General features: G+C 51.8%; 6 protein-coding genes across 7 annotated transcripts; 4 read left to right on the forward strand and 2 right to left on the reverse strand.

Annotated features, from left to right (window-relative positions):
* Window positions 1-428: 428 nt before the first annotated feature.
* On the forward strand, window positions 429-4,945 carry PV05_00256 (uncharacterized protein). Its single transcript, XM_013465132.1, has 3 exons — window positions 429-2,016; window positions 2,062-2,430; window positions 2,481-4,945. Exons 1-3 carry the CDS (start codon window positions 809-811, stop codon window positions 3,787-3,789), a joined length of 2,886 nt encoding a protein of 961 aa, XP_013320586.1. The 5' UTR covers window positions 429-808; the 3' UTR covers window positions 3,790-4,945.
* A 1,591-nt stretch (window positions 4,946-6,536) lies between these two features.
* Window positions 6,537-7,900, forward strand: PV05_00257 (uncharacterized protein). The gene has a single exon (XM_013465133.1). It carries the CDS (start codon window positions 6,785-6,787, stop codon window positions 7,364-7,366), a length of 582 nt encoding a protein of 193 aa, XP_013320587.1. The 5' UTR covers window positions 6,537-6,784; the 3' UTR covers window positions 7,367-7,900.
* Window positions 7,901-8,919: 1,019 nt separating this feature from the next.
* Window positions 8,920-10,210, reverse strand: PV05_00258. Of its 2 annotated transcripts, XM_013465134.1 has the most exons (3): window positions 10,004-10,210; window positions 9,347-9,949; window positions 8,920-9,208 (listed from the first exon to the last, which is right to left on the reverse strand). In XM_013465134.1, the coding sequence occupies exons 1-3, from the start codon at window positions 10,115-10,117 to the stop codon at window positions 9,116-9,118; spliced, it is 810 nt and encodes a 269-aa protein (XP_013320588.1). In that variant the 5' UTR covers window positions 10,118-10,210; the 3' UTR covers window positions 8,920-9,115. The 2 variants fall into 2 exon arrangements, with proteins under 2 accessions (XP_013320588.1, XP_013320589.1); XM_013465135.1 differs by having other exon boundaries at window positions 8,920-9,949.
* Window positions 10,211-11,325: 1,115 nt separating this feature from the next.
* PV05_00259 (uncharacterized protein) lies at window positions 11,326-12,351 on the forward strand (the record flags this gene model as incomplete). The annotated part of the gene is made up of 4 exons (XM_013465136.1): window positions 11,326-11,608; window positions 11,672-11,791; window positions 11,863-12,090; window positions 12,161-12,351. The coding sequence occupies 4 exons, from the start codon at window positions 11,326-11,328 to the stop codon at window positions 12,349-12,351; spliced, it is 822 nt and encodes a 273-aa protein (XP_013320590.1).
* Window positions 12,352-13,561: 1,210 nt separating this feature from the next.
* On the forward strand, window positions 13,562-14,840 carry PV05_00260 (uncharacterized protein; the record flags this gene model as incomplete). Its single annotated transcript, XM_013465137.1, has 4 exons — window positions 13,562-13,973; window positions 14,099-14,209; window positions 14,359-14,483; window positions 14,580-14,840. The coding sequence occupies 4 exons, from the start codon at window positions 13,562-13,564 to the stop codon at window positions 14,838-14,840; spliced, it is 909 nt and encodes a 302-aa protein (XP_013320591.1).
* Window positions 14,841-15,638: 798 nt separating this feature from the next.
* On the reverse strand, window positions 15,639-17,747 carry PV05_00261 (uncharacterized protein; the record flags this gene model as incomplete). Its single annotated transcript, XM_013465138.1, has 1 exon — window positions 15,639-17,747. One exon carries the CDS (start codon window positions 17,745-17,747, stop codon window positions 15,639-15,641), a length of 2,109 nt encoding a protein of 702 aa, XP_013320592.1.
* Window positions 17,748-18,880: the final 1,133 nt, after the last annotated feature.

Genomic DNA, 18,880 nt, shown 5'->3' on the forward strand with positions numbered 1-18,880 from the left:
CCGAGGAAGGGAATTCTCTATCTCGCTCACTCGCACACTCATGGAACGACCGTCAGGGCATCATGGGCCATTCCCACCTCATTCCCATGGGGTCCTCGCTTTATCAGCCAAGTCCACAGCCAATAGCATTGGGAGCATAGTGATGCACAGAAAGACCCTCATAAAGCAGCCAGCCGAAGCACATGGATAATGACACCCACCGCCGCAGCCTATGATGATCCACAGCTGCTTATCGTCGTCCCCGAGGTTTCATTGGCTTTAGGTGTCTTGGGACCACCTCGACCACCGATGGTTCGCAGAGCCCAGCCGCGCCCAGCGTTGTAGGGCTTGACACGGGCTTGATTAACAATCAGTGGATCTTGCAGCTGCCGACCGTCCCCTTCGTGGGATGGCCGTGGAGGGTCCAGAGTGCAGACATTCTTCCGCCTCGCTGGTTTGCGGGCGGACATTGATACGAATCTGCTCGCTCACCTTCTGCTTTATCACAGATACATACTTTTGCCGATTACCTAGCGATAGCCCCTCCTCCGCAATTCACCATCCCAAGACCATTCCAAGGTTCTCAATTTCGTACGCACCCTTTACAGCGTTACCACAGTCCCAGTCCCACCAGCTACATCCACATAAATCGACCAGCCGCAGTCTTCGCAATGCTCGCCCTTCGATCGCCGTCGACATAGTCCGGTTCATTGGCTATGCTCTAGCAGCTCACAGGTTGTCATGGTCTTGCAATTGCTAGCCTGTTATCCGTCGACAGATAGCGCAAGAACAACAGACTAGAGCCGCAACTCACCTCTCAGACCGCAGCATGGAATCCGAGATCAAGCCAGAAGCAATACCACCACAGAAATCTCCTCCTCCAGAAGACTCGACGGAAAATGCAGACACTTCAGCACAGAGTTCATCGAAGGGAAAGAACAAGAATCAAGACAAGGATAGCAATGCAGCCACAAAGAGACGATGTGTAAGCACGGCTTGTATAGCCTGCCGGAAGCGCAAATCGAAATGCGATGGAATGCTTCCAAAATGCGCCGCCTGTGCCTCGGTATATTTGACGGAATGTGAATATGCGCCTCACACAGACCACCGCCGGAAAGGCGTATACAAGAAAGATGTGGACAGTTCCAAGACCAAAAACTCCACGCTGCAGATACTTATACAGGCTATTCTCAATGCTGAGGAGGACGATGTCATGGACTTAGTCAGCCAGATACGGACCTGCGACAGTCTGGAAGAACTGGCCACCAGCCTGGAAGCCCAAGAAAAAGGGTTGGTTGAAGATGCTGGCGATTCGTCCCTCAACAACGAGAACTTAAGGATACCACAGTTCGAGGCCGAGCTTTCAGGTAGGATGGGTGACCTGATGTTGGACGGTTCTCTCAAATTCATTGGTGGCACGTCCAACTTGATTTGGCTTCCCCAGGACTACGAACAGAATGATTCCGCCCACTCGCCTTCTCACGACCTCGCTCTAAGGCCAAAGGAGGAGGCAATCCTATCGTGGACCACAGTGACGCAGAACAAGGATGATATCCTTCACTTTATGAACATGTACTTCTGTTGGCATTATGCCTTCTTCACCACATTGGCCAAGGAGCTATTCTACAGGGACTTCTTGACGGGGACAACGTCACAGTATTGCTCTCCACTTCTGGTTAATATAATGCTCGCTCTTGGCTGCCATTTCTCCACTTGGCCTGCTGCGCGAAAGGATCCAGAAGACTCAGGAACCACAGGTGATCACTTCTTTGCTGAAGCAAAGAGACTTCTTTACGAGGATGACGAATTCGCCAATGCGAAGCTGTGCACCGTACAGGCTTTGGCGTTGATGTCCGTAAGGGAGGCCGGCTGTGGTCGCGAGAGTAAAGGTTGGGTGTTTAGTGGCATGAGTTTCCGAATGGCTTGTGACCTGGGCCTGAACGTCGATGCGCAACCAATCAACGAATTCTCTCGCTTGACAGATGAAGGTAGTGATGCAAGACGCATCACGTTCTGGGGATGCTTTCTCTTCGACAAGTAAGTTTTCTCGGCTTTCAACTTGGCCCCTACTGAACGTTACAGATGCTGGTCAAATTACCTCGGGCGGCAACCACAGCTACTGTTGAATAATATTACCGTGAAGAAGCCGGACGTCTTCCCCTCTGAGGACAGCGAGATGTGGTCGCCATATACCGATTCCGGCATTATCGAGGCACATGCTCAGCCCGCTCGGACAAGGGCAGTCGCCTTGCAATTGTCCAAACTCGCCGAGATCTCCAGTGACCTTTTGACCTCGTTCTACAACCCCGAACAGTTGCGAAAACCTCATTCCAAACAAGCCGAGTTGAAGAGATTGACCGATTTACATACCAGGCTGGAAGCTTGGAAGCAGGGCCTCCCGGCAGAAATGGAGTCTCGTGAAGGGCAACTGCCGCAGGTCCTTCTCATGCAGTAGGTCTAATTCTGATAATATTGACTTCTCAACTTCTGACTCGACGCAGCATGTTCTTCCAGCTACTGTACATACATTTATATCGACCATTCCTCAAATACACGCGCACAACCTCACCACTTCCCGCTCATGTGTCTCCACGAAAATACTGCACCCAGGCTGCTGGATCAATCTCCAAGCTGTTCCGGCTATATAAACGAACCCACGGACTACGACAAATATGCAACATTGCAATTTACATTGTCCACTCAGCATGTACAATCCATCTATTGAACCTTCCGGACAAAAACGCTCGACGGGACATCATCCACGGCATCAAACATCTCGAAGAGATGGGCGAATGCTGGACAGCAGCTCGTCGAACACTGCGGGTTCTCCGGTTATGCGCAGACAGATGGAACATCGAGATGCCGGAGGAGGTTGAGATGGTATTCACTAGGGTCAAGATGAAATGGGGCCTTGCAGAGGGGTCGTCGCCGATATCGCCGCAGACAATGGGCCATCTAGCCAAGCAGATCGTGTCGCAGCCCGTGCCTGACCTGATGGCACGCAATGTTCAGCAGCAGGCTATGATCCCACAGATGTTTAGCGGTATCTCAGCACCGATGGCGCCGTCGCCAGCTGAGACCATCGATACGCGTCGATCGTCTGGGAACTTGTCTATGCCGCCACAAAACGCCGCGGATCTGGTTCGCGATTCGCATAGAGTCCGTGCATCGACGTATCTGACCAAAGCGCAGCAGGATGCGTGGAATGCGCACCAGGCACGTTTGGCCAGCAGCGGGGCGGCGGGAGGTACGAGTCAGCCTAGTGCGCAGAATCCCGCGAAATTGTTTGGCGGCGTGGACAGCCTGATCGAGGACACGCAGGATTGGTTTTTCAGAGATCAAAACCAACTTGCCATGGGCTTTGGGAATTGGGGCGAGCCGACGCAGGATTGGGGCACATTAGATCTGAGTTTCTTTGACACAGATGGCACGAATTCAAGCAGGGTGAACACAGGTACGAATGGGAGTAGTCCTGTGTATGGGACGGGCGCAGGGATGGGGTATTATGACACTGGCACCTCGGGGTCGAACGCCAATGGTGGTGGAGGGCTGGGAGATGGGTACGAGTACGGGCAGTATCCTCCCACGAGTAACTACGGCGGTGTAAATGTGGGTGCTGGCGCAAATGGGAGTTTGAATGGGCTGGGGAACGGATTGAATTCAGGGATGAAAATGGGCATGTCGGGGATGGAGATGCCTGGAATGGGCGGGATGAGTTTGGGCGCAGGGAGCATGAATACGAAGATGAAACTGAAAAGACCTGGCCAGGGGCAGAACATACCCGGGTTTGACGATGAAATGTACTACTAACTAATGAAGGACGGATATGATGGCTGATGAAAGAAAAGATTCTGGGTCCAATCACGCGGTCAGGAAAGATGCGGGAAATCATTGGAGGTCGAGGGCGTCTTGTTTACCTGGTGTGTACCCAGCTTCATATAGGCATCATTAAAACCTGGCAGGATGGTTTGGAAAAGGGTTTCCCTGCCAACGAGGGCTGGCGAGGATTGGTCATGAATCGATATTCACACTCTGATGGTATCCTACCTACCTAGGTAGGAAAAGAGGGAAATAGAACTGCTTGCGCGAGGGTGGTCACCATCAAAACAAGACCGAGAAAGACTGGGAAGAGTTGATCCGAGTCGTGTCGAGTCGAGTCGCTTCACCCTTAGTAAGCGAGGGCAAGGGAAGAGAAGGAACAAGCTTGCGAAACTGGATCATCGACATCGGGACGTCTATGGCGAGATGACTGACGCCGGGCGAACGAACGCCAAAGGCCGTTCCTTGCCGTCTTTGGGAGAGAATGTGCACGGATAGTCGGCCTCTCGAGGCTCATGATGGCTTTGCATGGAGTTGGCAGCATGACTGATGACACAAGTATTCAGGACGGAGTTCATGAGGGATTCCAAGAGACGTGCATTCAATATGCCACAATGGTTTCCGTCTGAAAAATCATCGAGATGAAATGGCATCACTTCTCCATTGTATGAGGACAAAAGGATGGGCCCCCACGGTATCTCGTACCCTGACTCCGCGCGAGGCTCTGGATATGACGACGTGTCGCCGCGGATGCGGGCCGGGCAGGTTTCCTCGATACTCGTACTCGAGGAGGGATTAAATTCCGAAGAGTGCTATCCAGGGCTTTTACTCGTATCAGGGCTCCGAATGCCCATTGACGGTATGGAGTCCTTTAGGAACTGTCATTCTCGGTACTCGGTACGAAGGGGTTGTTGAGCCTCCGTGGGCTCCATATGGTACGAGCCAATGGTTCAACGACGGAAACCTCGATCTCACATTACGGACCGAATGGCTTACCTAGGTGGTTACAGTAGTCCAGGACATGATGGGACCATTTGATCGAGGCCCCCGAGGTGGTTCCCTCGATCCGGGACATGTTCCGCGGGAAGAGGCAAATACCGAATACAACCCGAACTACTCGTAGAAGGTCTAGACAGAAATTACCTAGGTGGATTCCGAATAGGAGTACCACGTGGAGTACTCATATCGAGTACCTATAAATGGAACTCGTACCAGCGTATCCTGTGCTCAGTGGCTGGCCGGTACACGGCGAGCGACGGCTCTCGGATGAACCAGCCAGCCCACATACAGACATCTAACCACCGGTAGCCCAAAGGAGGTGGGAGTGTCATGAGGCATACCTACCATCGGCAAAGGCGTTGGTGAGCGTCATAGATGGGGAAAGGCTGTGAATTGGGATCATATATTGATTCGCCCTAGATAGGATGGACGTCGGACGATTACCTCATAATCATGGATAGAATATCCGGCAGGACTACTCATACAGTACTTTGCACTCATGCGAGAGTACCAGAGTGAATGGATCTCGTTCCACTTGGAACCATGGTTTGCTCTCGCTGGAATCTTCTGCTTCTTCTTCTCCCCCGCTTCCCGCCCATCCGTTTCGGTTTCGGGGTTGGAAAGGTTCTACTACGAGTAGGGATCACTCAGGTGAGGATCCTTTCAGAGGTTCCCTGCAATGATAGGGTCGGCCAGCTGACGCACAAGCCTGACTGTGCAGGCGGCTTACTATGTACCTAGGTACTTACGTGGCCGGCCGAAAGACCAGTGAGGCGTAACAAGCTGGGCCATAAACTCTTGTACGGGTAATCAATGTACCTGCCTTATACGCATCGAGTGAGTGCGTGCCTGAATACACCTGGTATACTAAGGTATGGTAGGGAAGTGCGCGTGCGTAAGAGGTTTGCCTGAAACATCCAGCGCCAGCAGGGGGACATGGCGGTGCTTGATTGTGCCCTGAACCTGTGCCCGGGGGTGCACATGATGGACGACGAAGCCACTACAGTATTTTAGTGTGGACTCGACTCGACTCTCATTGCAAAAGAATATCCTGGAATCGGGGTGATAAGAGCTGCCCTACTGTAGGTGGGTTGTTCGATTTGTTCGTCGCCAGGCAAAACTTGGTCGCGGAGACAGTCTGGGGGTTCGAGTGATGCAGTGATGTCATCAGCGAGCGCCAGCTACAATCACGTGATCTGGATGAAAATTCCTTGTTTTCTCGCCTGGAACCGTGCAACCCGTAACCAAGGCCAATGTGCCATCATTACCCAGGTAGTTCCAACATCTCGCATCAACCTTGGCCATATTGGCGGCCCTCTTACGAGTCGCTGTACGTCCAAGGTTTTCGGTCCTCTTGGTCTGGCACCTCGTTTGACAGATGTTTCGCGGGTAGAAGCAAGCCGGTTACTGTCATCGCCGTCATCACTGTCATCCAATTGGCGGGTGGAAGAGCAAGAAGAGGAAGAAGAAAATCTGGGCTTTGGGGACTCCGTGCATGTCCGTGACACTGCCCACTGGGATCATCATGACCATGGATCCATCGAAGGTGCCATCAGTACTGACCCATCTGTGCCATCGACCATCGTAGGTGCATAGTTCCACGGGTTCCGTACTTGTTCCGCCTTACGCCAGATGCATGACATGACATGCTTACCTCACCATTCCCGCTTCAGTCTACCACTAAACAGTAATAACTAGTATTCCGGTGCTCCCTGGCTGCCGCATCATCCGGCCTGATCGTCAGGTCAAGTCATCATGGCCATTAGGCTGATGGTTGAGGCATTGCAAACCTTATCCATGGCTACGTCGTTTACATTCCTTACCTCGTAATATCCACCGTGAATCAAGGCCTGCGTTTTCATATTCCACAAATATTCTGTGTTTTTAAGATATATTCTTCCGTGGTCGCCTCAGCCACTTACAGTATTGTCCTTTCCTCTTGTCGTAGAAAATTGAACATTCTACAACATCTAAGGAGTACCTGGGTATGATTCACGGCTCCTCGACCACTCACAACATGCCCACCTCTACAAATCCCGCCATCACGGCCTACCGGGTATACCACATGGGCCAAGCCAAACTCGACAATGAATGTCGTCGACAGACACCAGACCTCCACAGAATAGTAGCTCATGCATCACTCGTCGACAGCGTCCGGCGCTGGTCTCGTGACCTCGCCGAGCCATCCGAGACAGTCCTCGTCGACTCCAGTTCCGACGAAGATTCCGATCCTTTCGAGGACTGCTTTGAAGAAGAAGACGACGACGACAAAGACCCTGTCAAGTCAGGCGACGTAGCCATCTTTGACTGCGACGGCGACGGCGACGCTGAAGACGAAGACCATCATGTCATCAACTCTCAATCCCAAAGCAAATCTTTCGAAATCAACGCCGGCATCGTACACCACGTCCAGAACGAGAAAAAGACACAATCAAGAACTCCACTCAGCCCGAAGAGACGGCCTCCTCCACCGCCGTCATCAAAGTACGAATTCAAGGATCAACCTTGGAGGCAGAATCGGCCGATCACGGTCAGTGAGACCGCCATTGAGGTCGACGAGGACGATTGAGGTTTTTGGCGCTGATGCGAGGGCTGGTTCTTCACCTCTACAAAAGAGCAGGACGACAAAAAGGTTCCTGATTATTATTGATACCCACGACTTTTTACGATTCAAAAACGCTACGAACGTTACGACACGAGTTGAATGATTCATGTTGAGCACGACGGGCCGCAGGAGGTCCGTCGAGAGCTCCGAGTCAGTCCCGTTTTTGGCTACGCTTCGATCCAAGCAATGATCTGTCTACAGTGCCAACCCAGTAGTCGTGGTTATGTGAAGCCAGCCTGGGAAAACATTGGGCACACTCACGAGCTCGTACAATTACGGTCGGTCCGGAGTACGAAGTACTTTCATATGAATTCCAGCTTCTGCCGGATCTAACATCCGCTATCTGGGACATGAAGAGTCGTGAGATTGTCGGCCTTGGTGGCAAACGAGGGGCAGATCAGGTATGTGCTGGAGACGGATCCGAAGTGTACCTAGGTAGACGATTGTACAATACGAAGATTTACAGTCAATATATCTAATCCTCTAGTCAAACCAAAATGTTGTTATTCTCTTCCCCCTCCGCGATATACTGCAGTGCTCTGTCCCCCCCTGCACGGTGACGTCGATTCACACCCCGGGCTACGAGTACGGATGCGAGGTGCCTGGGTGCCTGGGTGCCTGGATGCCTTGGATCTCGGGTTCTATCCTACTCGTACTCATACACTATTTCAACCCAAGAAAGGCCCCCTCTGCGTATACTCCGGTCCTGAGGCATTCTACGGTCACGCTCACGAGTTCACTGACGCTCAACTCGCGCGCTGCCAGCATCCTTAGCCTTTAGGCTCGACGTGATCACCCTCGATAATAAAAATCCTGGCATTGAATGACCTCGGGCCCCGGGCCTTAACAGGCTTTGGGAACTTCGTTCATTCGTTCGCGCTCGTAAATGCCCGCCTACAAAAAAAAAAGTGAGCCTTAACTTAGGGCTCGCACTCACCACTACTGTAATCCCAATTCAATTCCGAGGCAAAGAAAACTTGAAGAAAGTACCAGTACACATGCGTCACCTGGCTGTTCCGGAAATCTCCATGATCGACCGAGGTTAGCTTGGCTTAAAAAATGTTTTTGCCTGGTTCGCACTGTTCGTCAAGCCTAGTGAGCCTGACCCGCGGTGCTGATGTGCCACTACCAGTGCCACACAGTGCTTAAACGAAGCACCTAAGGTAGGTAGGTAATAAATGAGGCACTGCTGCAGTCCTCTTGACCATCGCGGATCACGAGGGAATGCGCCGAACCGATGGAGCCCCGTCCGTTGACAAAATAACTCGTACACAGTACTCCGGTGCGGGTACTGTACCTGTCAGCAACGGAGCTGCAAACTGCAATTGATACCGAAGTCGCTGTGGGTGAGAAGGCAAGGGAAAATTTAAATACCTCTGCCCGCGCTTCGCACAGATTCGCGAGGATGAGTGATATATTATATAAGCATGAACACCTGCAACTAAGCAATAAGTCAGTCACTGTGATTGGTGTTCGTTCAATCAGCAGTGAGACGGCAAGACGGATCAAATAAATCCCCTCAATCAAATTTGTTAAACTCATCTTCATGTCTAGTCGATCGTATTCGGTCTTACGAATCAACTACGAGGTTCCCCAATGCAAGGTCATCGACAACTGTGCATAATGCTGCTTGCTTCTGCTCACCCGAGTAACCGGTAATGATGGCCTGCCGAAGGCATTCTGTCCGGATGGACATCAACATCAACATCAACATCAATTGTTCCCCTTGCCAGACTTCGCCGCATTCTTCGCGGCAATCTGAGCTTCAGTGTGATGCCGCTTGTTGTTCTTCTTGTTGCCTGCTGCCTCTTTGGCCGCGATCTGGGCCTCTGTGTGATGAGGATCACGCTTGTCCACCCAAGATCCAAATTCATCTTCGGTACTGTCCCACGGCCCGAATTCATCTGGTGCCTGACGGCGGTTGTTCTTCTTGTTGCCTGCTGCCTCTTTGGCCGCGATCTGGGCCTCTGTGTGGTGTCTCTTGTTGTTCTTCTTGTTTTCGGCGGCTTCCTTTGCTGCGATCTGAGCTTCAGTGTGATGAGGGTCACGTTTGTTATTCTTCTTGTTTGCCGCCGCGTCTTTAGCTGCAATCTGAGCTTCCGTGTGATGAGGCGACGGGTCACGTTTGTCCACCCACGAGCCGAATTCATCCTCGGTGCTATCCCAAGGACCAAACTCGTCGGCTTCCTGTGGGTCTCGCTTGTTGTTCTTTTTGTTCCCGGCGGCTTCCTTTGCCGCAATCTGGGCTTCAGTGTGGTGGCGCTTGTGGTTGCCCTTGCCACTTGCAGCTGCCTTCTTAGCTGCAATCTGTGCCTCAGTATGATGAGGCGAGGGGTCTCGTTTGTCGACCCAGGACCCAAATTCGTCCTCGGTACTGTCCCAAGGACCGAATTCATCAGCCTCCTGGCGACGCTGGTTCTTCTTGCCACCTGCCGCAGCCTCTTTGGCAGCAATTTGTGCCTCGGTGTGGTGGGGCTCTCGCTTGGCCAAGCCGATCTCATCGACAACGGACCTGGCTACCTTCGAGGCCATGGACGCCAACGAACCCTGGGCTGAGGTTAGCAACCGCAGATGTTATGGTCGGGGAGCATGGTGACCCACCACATGTCTTCTTTCCACTTCGTTAACGGGGCTTTCGAGAGAGAAGCCCGCGGCAAGCGGACCAGCCGCCAAAAGGCCAAAGACGAAAATCTGTCCAACGGAGAAGGAACGCATGATGGTACGATGGTATGGATGCTTAAAGGATGGCACAGTTCCAACTGGCCGGCAGTTGTACAAAAGAATTGAAAAGAACGAATTGAAGACGAAGTGTGAGTCGGACGAGAAAGATGAGAAGAGATCAATTCAGGGCGCTCATTGCATCTTATAAGGACAGTTCGGCCTCAACGGTTCTGGAAGACCTGGCAACCTAGCCGCTCCCCCAACAAGTGAGCCATTTCTTCAGACATTTAGTTCGCACCACCGTTACTGGATAGACGATTCATCTGCTCCATGATCTTGAATATATCCCCCACTCGAGGCAAGTGGATAGGGAAGTGATTGTTTTGCAGAAGTTTCATTCCAAGAGCGGCTGTTTGGCTCGGAGGGAGCTACCTCAAGCTTCTTCACCATCAAATACTAGTCCTTGTTGTCTCAGCCCAAGGAATATCCACAAATATGATTATCAATCGCCCACTCCATGGCATCACCAGCCGCTGAGATAGCAGTATCAAGTCATATGAGTGGACCGTGCTAGGTGTTTGATATGGAGAGCCATTCGCTGGAGTGTAACCTTCCAGGTCGTGCTAAGCTTCTCAAATTAGACAGAATCGTGGCAGCTACAAGTGCTACAAGCCAATACTACCGGCATGGTGTCTTGAGTTACCACCTCGAAATAAAGGCATCGGGAGGCTACACTTGCCTGCTGCCATCGGATAGCGCGGCTCGAATCTTCCTCACGTACTGCGTAGTACGCACGCGATCCGGAGGCGAGTACGTATCCCCAGGTTTCATTTTTCTGCGCCCTCGAAGTCTCCACTTCAGTTTCCGATGGCATTAGACGTGGCAAGTTTTGACGGATTTGGAGGATACACTCGAGTTTCGATCCATGACTCGCGTTGCTGGTGCGTCTTATTCGATTGAAACCAAGATTGCTTCACATCTGAGGCATGGAAAGCCTCAAGAACTTGGGAGCCAGTTTTGGTCGTCAATTCTTGCCCACTTTTGACGTACAGTATCATGATGGAAGGGCCTTCTGGTGATGAAGCCCATCTGCTGTATCTCCTGGTATTTTCCCAACGCGCGAATTTAGCAAGAAGGTCTCGATCACTGACTGTAAAGGGGCTCTCTGAATTTGCAAATTCTCACCTCGATCAAGTGCATTTTCTCTTTGACCAGCTCGACGATCACTACCATTCCCGTCCTCTCCCGCTTCAATCAACGCGATGGACTTCAAATACCAGCGGCTATCCCCAATTGTGGAACACGACGCGGCGTCCGTTGACTCGGAATCTACTCTGGGCGACGCGGACGACGTGGATATCGTTTTGAAGCGGGAAGTAAAGGCACAGGAGTTTATGGGTGAGATGTGTCGGTCAACAATCTCGATATCCAAGTGGCTATGGTTGCTCCATGTGGTCCTTCTTGTTGGATCACTCACATTCTTCACACTCGCCGTGATGGTGCGGTCATCAACATTGAAACATGTGCGCGAGTTCTCTGCTTGGTGTATGCCCGAACCCTGAACTCTAGAATCTTTGTGAACCGAAGCTGATGGAAGATGACCAAAAGCTCCTGCCGACACCTCAGTCCGGTATCAGTCAGTCAAGTACAACGTATCAACGCAAGACAATCGTTTCGTCGGCGCAGGACCCGAGGTCGATAAAGCCTGGCGCGAGATTTCATATGATAGTGCGTCATGTGTCCCCAGTGGTTCCGTCCATTTTGAAAAAGAAGAATGAGTATCTGACGTTCCGGCACAGTGGGAGACCAATGGATCTCGAAATCCGACCTCGACAGACTCGGCATGCCCAGGACGTCGGTCAAAATGGCTCATCCAGAGACGGGTCAGGAAGGCTACCGCGTAGGCATGGAGGTCTTCCACCAGCTCCATTGCCTCAACCTGCTCAGAAGAGTCACATTCAAGGAATACTACGAACCGCTCGGCGGAGAATTCGCAGCCGGACCCGACGCGCTGCAACATCATACAGGTGAGTTCGCCCTGGCAATTTCTAATGCATCTGGGTTGGGGCTTAATGACACGCATCTCCTTTTTGACAGATCACTGCATCGAGATTCTCAGGTTGAACATCCAGTGCAATGCGGACATCGGCCTTTTCACGCTGTACATGGTCGCAGGAGATCCACAGGCGTGGCCGGAGCTCAACACGAAGCATGTATGCAGGAATTTCGACGGCGTGAGGCAATGGGCACTCGACCACTCTGTTGGGAATATGGAGCTTTTGGAGTGAATTTTCCGTCTTTGTTTGATTGACACAATGAGATTTTCGGGCCTTGAATGGTTTCCATCGTAGTAGTCTTCGGGACTTGTCGAAACGTTAGAGGAAACATCGTCCTCGCTACAGCCGTTCATGAGTTGAGCAACAGCAGCCGAGAGATCTCTGCCAAGTCACACATACATAGTAGTACACGTGGCGGCTTCGGCCCTTTGCAAATGGAAATAGGCTGTACCCGAACTGCTGCACCAACTCGTGAATCCAGTGCAGTCGAGTCATGGTGTTTCAAGCAACGCCGGGGCCCTCGCTGAAGCAAAAGGGCCGGTGCTTAAATTTCTAAGTTAGGGGTCAACAGCCTCGAGTCGATCGATCCCCGGGAGGTGCCCGGCCGGCTAGACTTGCCAGATCCACAATTCGCGCGGGCATACATAGTACATAGTACTGTACCCATTCAAAAAGATAAATCTAGACGAATACGAAACTCGGGGAAGGGCCCCCTGGTCTGACCCGCTCCGACTATGCAGTAGCAACAGTAGTACTACGCAGCGGCGAGGCTTTCGAGACGTCGAGCGTGGACCGATCCCCACTTCTTCGGGGACTTTCGTCAATTCTTTCCCTGGATCTGCATCAAACAAGGAAGCAAGCAAGGGGCTCCCCGAGCGCGAGGCTGCCAATTGCCCCTGCTACCTCCGCCAGGGGTGGGGAGTTGTGCGCGATATAATCTTCAAACACAAAGTCGACGTTACGAGGTAAGGAGATGATGCCGAATCCTAGCCACTGAGAGAGAGAGAAGTTTCTCACGTAGTACTACTGTAGTATTGTTCAGACGCCGAGTTACGTAGTCCTACTATGTAAGGTAATATCGGTTGTTTTGAGCACCTCTGCACGGGAGTCCTTACGAAGGGAGTGTCTCCTGTTTCGAGTCTCTGGCTTGAGTCCATCATCGCGTCCGTCCTTGCACAGGCTGTTCTCTCTCTCTGAGAGATACTAGTACGTAGTAAGTAACTCACCTACCATATTTTCGTTGTCAATCCAAGCCCTGGGCAAGGAAAGCTTCACAAGGAAAAAGAAAGAGCAATACCGACGAACAGAATTTCGAATATTACGTGCCCGCCGCATTTGCCAGATTGTGTTCGCTTATAGCGCTGTCCACCCTCTCTTGTGCCCTACTACACTTTTCTCACTCCCCGATCTTTCAGCCGACATCGCAGACCAGGCCTAAACCATGCCCGCCACAAGGAAGGACGAAAGTACATTCCCCATGTTGGGAAGCCACAAGTCAGAAGAAGAATACGACGACGTCGATATCGAAGAACACGCGACCGGCCTCCTCAGCAACAAGGCCTCAACCACGACCTTCTACGAGAAATCAGCGCCGCTCAGCTCAAGGAACCGCCAGGACTCGTACAGTTCATCCTGGTCCGCCGACACATTCACCCCTTCGTCGAGAAAGGCTCGGTCATTTGCACCGTTCTTGGCATGGCTCCGCTGGGGAGTGGTCGTCGGGCTGCAAAGCATCATCGTCGTCCTTCTGCTGTGTCAGCGAAAACTCGTCCAGGGAGACAGAGACACGGACGCGGTATTCGAGGACAAGGTGGTCGAATCTGGTGGCGATATCAATGGGTTGTACAAGACGTGTGAGTGTCCGATGGGGCTTTCTTCCAGCAAACAACCAACCCTTTCAAACATGGTGCTGCCGCAGAAACAAAAAACCATCAAGAATTGGCAACCAAAGAACCTGTTGTGTTAACTGTTCGGTTAGTGTCACACACATATACCTACCTCAAGCCCGATACCGATAAGTTCATACCGAACATGACGACGAACGAGAACCGACTCGAGATTCGAAGGAACTGGGACTTGCTGATGCCGTGTAAGTTTCCATTTCCGTCTCCTGCGCCTGTACCTTGACCCCTCAAGACCATTTACCTTTTCCCATTCCCCGTCTCCTCCCCTCTCTCTCTCCCCTGAGTGAAAAAACCACGCAGTAGCTAACCCTTGGCCCGGCTGCGGCTCTCCCAGTGGGCAGCGGAAGCGTTGCAATCCCTGACTACCGAGACCACCCTCTCCTCGGCGATCCGATCACAGACGATCCGATCCGTAACGGGCCGCTCTTCGAAGCCTCATGGACTCATGCTCTTCACTGTGTAAGTTCTCTCCCTCTCCCTCTCAGTCACCGGTTTTCTTCGAACCTCTGTGTCTGAATCACTCAGTTATCGTCTCCGTTGTCTGATCGGCTCTAGTTATACTACTCTGTCGATAGCTACCACCAATTGATCGTCAATGGTCGGACGGACAACGACAACCCGATTCATGCAAGTCATTGCTTCGAGTATCTGAGGAACAGCATTCTGTGCAACCTCGACATGACGCTTGAAGGGTCCATGTCGACACCTGAAGACCATGAGAGAGGGCAGCCACACGTCTGCCGAAACCGAGCGGAGGCGATCGCGTGGATCGAAGCGAGACGCGTCGATGACTTGCAGGATATTGTCGGGCCTTGAGCGGATGTAGCAGTCTTGCTAGACGCAAACGCAAACATAAACATGGATAAAATTGCTAAGCATACTTTACCAAAAGAGGCCTCTTCGACTTGTCACGCACTATCGCAACCTTAAAGTGGTTGAAGTCAATAGTACTCGCTGGGTGACTCGTAATTTGAAAGTGCTCTGAAGGATAAAGAGTGCTCTCGGCAGAGTTGCCTAGTTCGCGCGAGGCACATAGGCTACTCGTGGCTAGTGAGGCTATGGAGTCGCGTACTCTTTGTTCCATCTGGTCCTCCTCTCAATTCAAGCGAGAAGGTGAGGCTGAGCTCCTACACTTAGCTACGTGATCTTGTGTCTCCCGGAAAAGATGTCCCAACCCGGCGACCTGAGGAACCATCACGGGGCGAAGGCTCATGCCTATTCAATAAACACTTTCTCATGGCCTGTTGATATGGTCATCACGTTGCTGTTGTGCATAGGCACCGGCAAGCCCAAAGCACCCATCTCCCGGGAGAAGGCTCCCAGCACATGACGGGTAAAGATTCAGAACATCACTTCGTGACAAACTTTGAGTAGAGTGTGATGCAAAGCTGGAACAGTGTCAGCGGTGTGATGTGGTCAATCCGAATGGGAGGCGTCCACGAAGCTGCTAGTAAAAAAGATGCAGGGAGCCCGGAAAGGCGTGGAGAACAAACACAGCACTTCATGGCTGTGATGTGATGTGATGCGAAACGGCGGTTGGAAAGGCCGGAGGAGAACGCGGGTAGTGTGATATTTCCAACATTGTGACAGAAACAATCTCAAACACAGTAAGTCTCAATGAGGCGGTGGCTTCTCCTTGGCTTGACCACCGTCACTCCGCGCTATCAAAAGGCCATTCATATATGAGAAAGCAGGATCATTCAATGAAAGCACTTGCGAGGAAATCCGATGCTTCCTTAGCTCCTTTTTTTCGAAACTCTCGTGACCTGCATCCACTGGACTGCAGTTGTCATCACCGGTTGCACCTTGACTCGCCCAGAATTTTTCGCTCACAGAGGGCTGAAGCTCGAGCATGTTGTCCTGCTCCCAGTCGTTGCGCGGAGATCCCCTTCCCAAGCACTTTCGGATGGAGACTGCCAACTGCTCGATAGTAAGGCTGACCACAATCACTAAAGTCCCGGAAGCGATCAATAGGACGATCGCGACAAGAGAAAATGACTTATATAAGGTGGACGGCACGATGAGACTATTGCAGAACCAAACATCGTCCTCTTTCTCAGCAGGGACAAGGTATTGTGGTTCATCAGCGATCTGGCCCGTCGCCCATTGAACGATGCCACGTTGAAGCTGTGCCATTGCAATCGAGTGCCAATACCCAAGCTCCCTTTCGAACTGATCGTTGGGCAGCTGCAGCGATACCAGTCTTCCACTCAGTCCTGAATTGGTCGCATTGGTGGCAAGGAGCGGCGTCGCTGTGAATGTGAGCTGAAACACAATGTTCCAGATACTTGCAGGGCCGACAGCACGAAGCAACCGGTCAAAGGTGACAGCCTGATGTGGGGACAGTGAGCCATTGAAAGGATAGACGTTCTGAACTTGGTCAAATCCAAGCAACCCTGTACATGTGTCATTGCTGAGGCAGAATTCGTGCTGTTCGGCGCACCCTAGAGTGCTAATAGCTAAATCGCGTGCATATCGCTGCTCGAAAAAGTCATACGAGGCCTCGAAGGATTGCTCCCTATGAGCTGCAAACCAAGGATCGTCGACCTTCCCCAAGTACGTTCCTGTGAAGCTCAGAAAGAGTAAAACCAAGTCTGCTTCGTCCTGCACTAGACCAGGAATTGGATCGAAGTCGCTTTGGCTCCATTGCGGATCAGCCAAGCCAGGGGCTGATTCAACGTCGATCTGATATGGCAAGGTAACCTGGGCACTGAAATTTGTGTAGAACGATGCAAAATCCGAGTAAGAGTAGGTGAAATCTGTGTCCTTGTAGAGAGAAGGGCCGTAGTATGCATAAGCGGTCTCCGTTGACGACTTCGAGCTTGAGCCGTTGCCCCGGGCACCGTCCCACCCTCTGATGTGGCCCGTTCCGTTGACGACTGCGCATGTCGTCTTCCTTCGGTATCTCAGCCGGTCGTGAGGTTCCGCATTAATACCAAGATCATCGTGTGAATCGATATAATCAGTTTCGAGGACAACAGCCCTGGTCCCTTTCTGACAAAGTTGCGCGTCAAAAGGGCAAGAGCCATTGAGAGTCTGCCAGAGGAGCTTTGGAGTCTTGAAGGTGTGGCAGGTCGACGAGAGATCGGTGGAGGGCTGGGACAAGTAGCATGCAAGCGCGTACTCGAGACTGAGCTGAACATCATGTGCTCTCTTGGCGGCATGCTGCACGTACAAGCCATACTCTTCCCTAGTTGAGTAATAGCCGTTCGTGATGTTGACCCAACTCTCGTTCAACATCCCACATTGTTTGCTTCTCGAAAGGACTGTCGAACCACCGTTTGTCGCTTTAGCACTTATCGCCAGATTGGAGAATGTTGCGGCTGTCATAAAGAGGCCAGCATAAAAGATAGCAAAGAGTCCGATAGAGTATGATCGCAAAGACGGCCTGCCTGTGCTCTGTTTTCGAGATGTAAATGCCAAACAAAGCATCCGCCGGGCTGTTTCGAGATCGGAGCTTGCATTTCTTAGTATGACTTGTTCGCTCCGAAGGTGGGGAGTCGGCATCCCTTGCCGAGATGATGGACGCATTTGGTGAAGCGAATATCTAATGATGCACCAGAGTTGCATTCCAGCTATACTGACGAACAAGGCCATGGCGTTGGTCAGAATGGTGGCATTCGTGGGGCGTAGAGTCCAGGTGAGGCCCCAGATCCTACCCTTGGACCAGTCTGTCCAGAGACCTTGAAAAATGTTAGCGGACGAGCCTATCGCGTCCGCCATGTGAGAATTTTGCAGACCGAGGCTGGGAAGGAGCGGAGAGGCTCTGCACCACCTTCAGATCATTGAAGAAGTACCAGTCCAGCTTGCTATACTGAGGTAATTGTGAAATCGGCCACGGAGAAAAAACCTCAAGCCATCGCGGCATATACGGAAAGATGTTCTGGGTCGGCAACGCAAATGTGGAGGTCGATGTGCTGGATGAGAAGTCGCACCCGCGGCTCTCCTGGCTTATCTTTCAGCCTCGGTCTCTCATATAAACAAGACCAAGAACTGTTCAGCCATTAACGCCAGCAGTAGCTAGCGAAATTGGCCCTCCGCTTCCAGCATGATGAGGCAATGCAAGGTCGATACGCCATGGACCCGAGAAGTTCGCCCTGAGGTCGCATGCTGCACGAGCATGGAGACTGAAATACACATGAGCAAGTGGCATTTTCAATATGATAGAGCCACATATTCGGGCACTGGTCAGATAGGCGCTGTCAGCCGCAATGTGCACAAACATAGACCGCGAAACCTTTGGCTGCTCATCAGGAGTTAGCATTCGACCGCGAAAGAATAGTCATGACGATCTCTTTCTTCCCATCCACTCGGCATAACGCTCGCAAGAATCACTAGCTGATTGAAGCTGGCGCTTAATGTGTCGTATTAACTGGTCGACCCCTCCTGAAAAGGGAAGGTCAACAAGTTGCTCGCCAGCTTGGAGCCTGTTCCTTCGAGGGTAGGTACGCTCATACGTGTACACAGCTCGTTTTCGCGTCGTTGGGTCCAATTCCAGCAAACCTTTGAAACTTGTGGTTGGTGAGGCTCAACTGACGTTCACTTACGCTTGCTCTTTGAACGCCTGACGATGTCACCGATTCTGTACAGACAAGGCCCTGATGTGTCTCATTCGGCCAGTCAGCACGAAAGAAGCCCGTTCAAGCACGGGTTAGATGACCGAGAGGGTACTCAGTGCCTGGAGGTGATGAATTGAAATGTGTGTGGGTGTTGTTTTCCTGCGAAGTTGGGACAATAATTGATGACACTAAAAGAACCGTCCAATGACGCAAACCCACTATGCCATGCTGACATAACCGGTGTGAGGCTTATTGGTAAATGAAACACCTTGCTACCGACAATCTCATGGTCCATTT

Source organism: Exophiala xenobiotica (assembly GCF_000835505.1).
Source record: "Exophiala xenobiotica strain CBS 118157 unplaced genomic scaffold supercont1.1, whole genome shotgun sequence".
Lineage (NCBI taxonomy): Eukaryota > Fungi > Ascomycota > Eurotiomycetes > Chaetothyriales > Herpotrichiellaceae > Exophiala > Exophiala xenobiotica.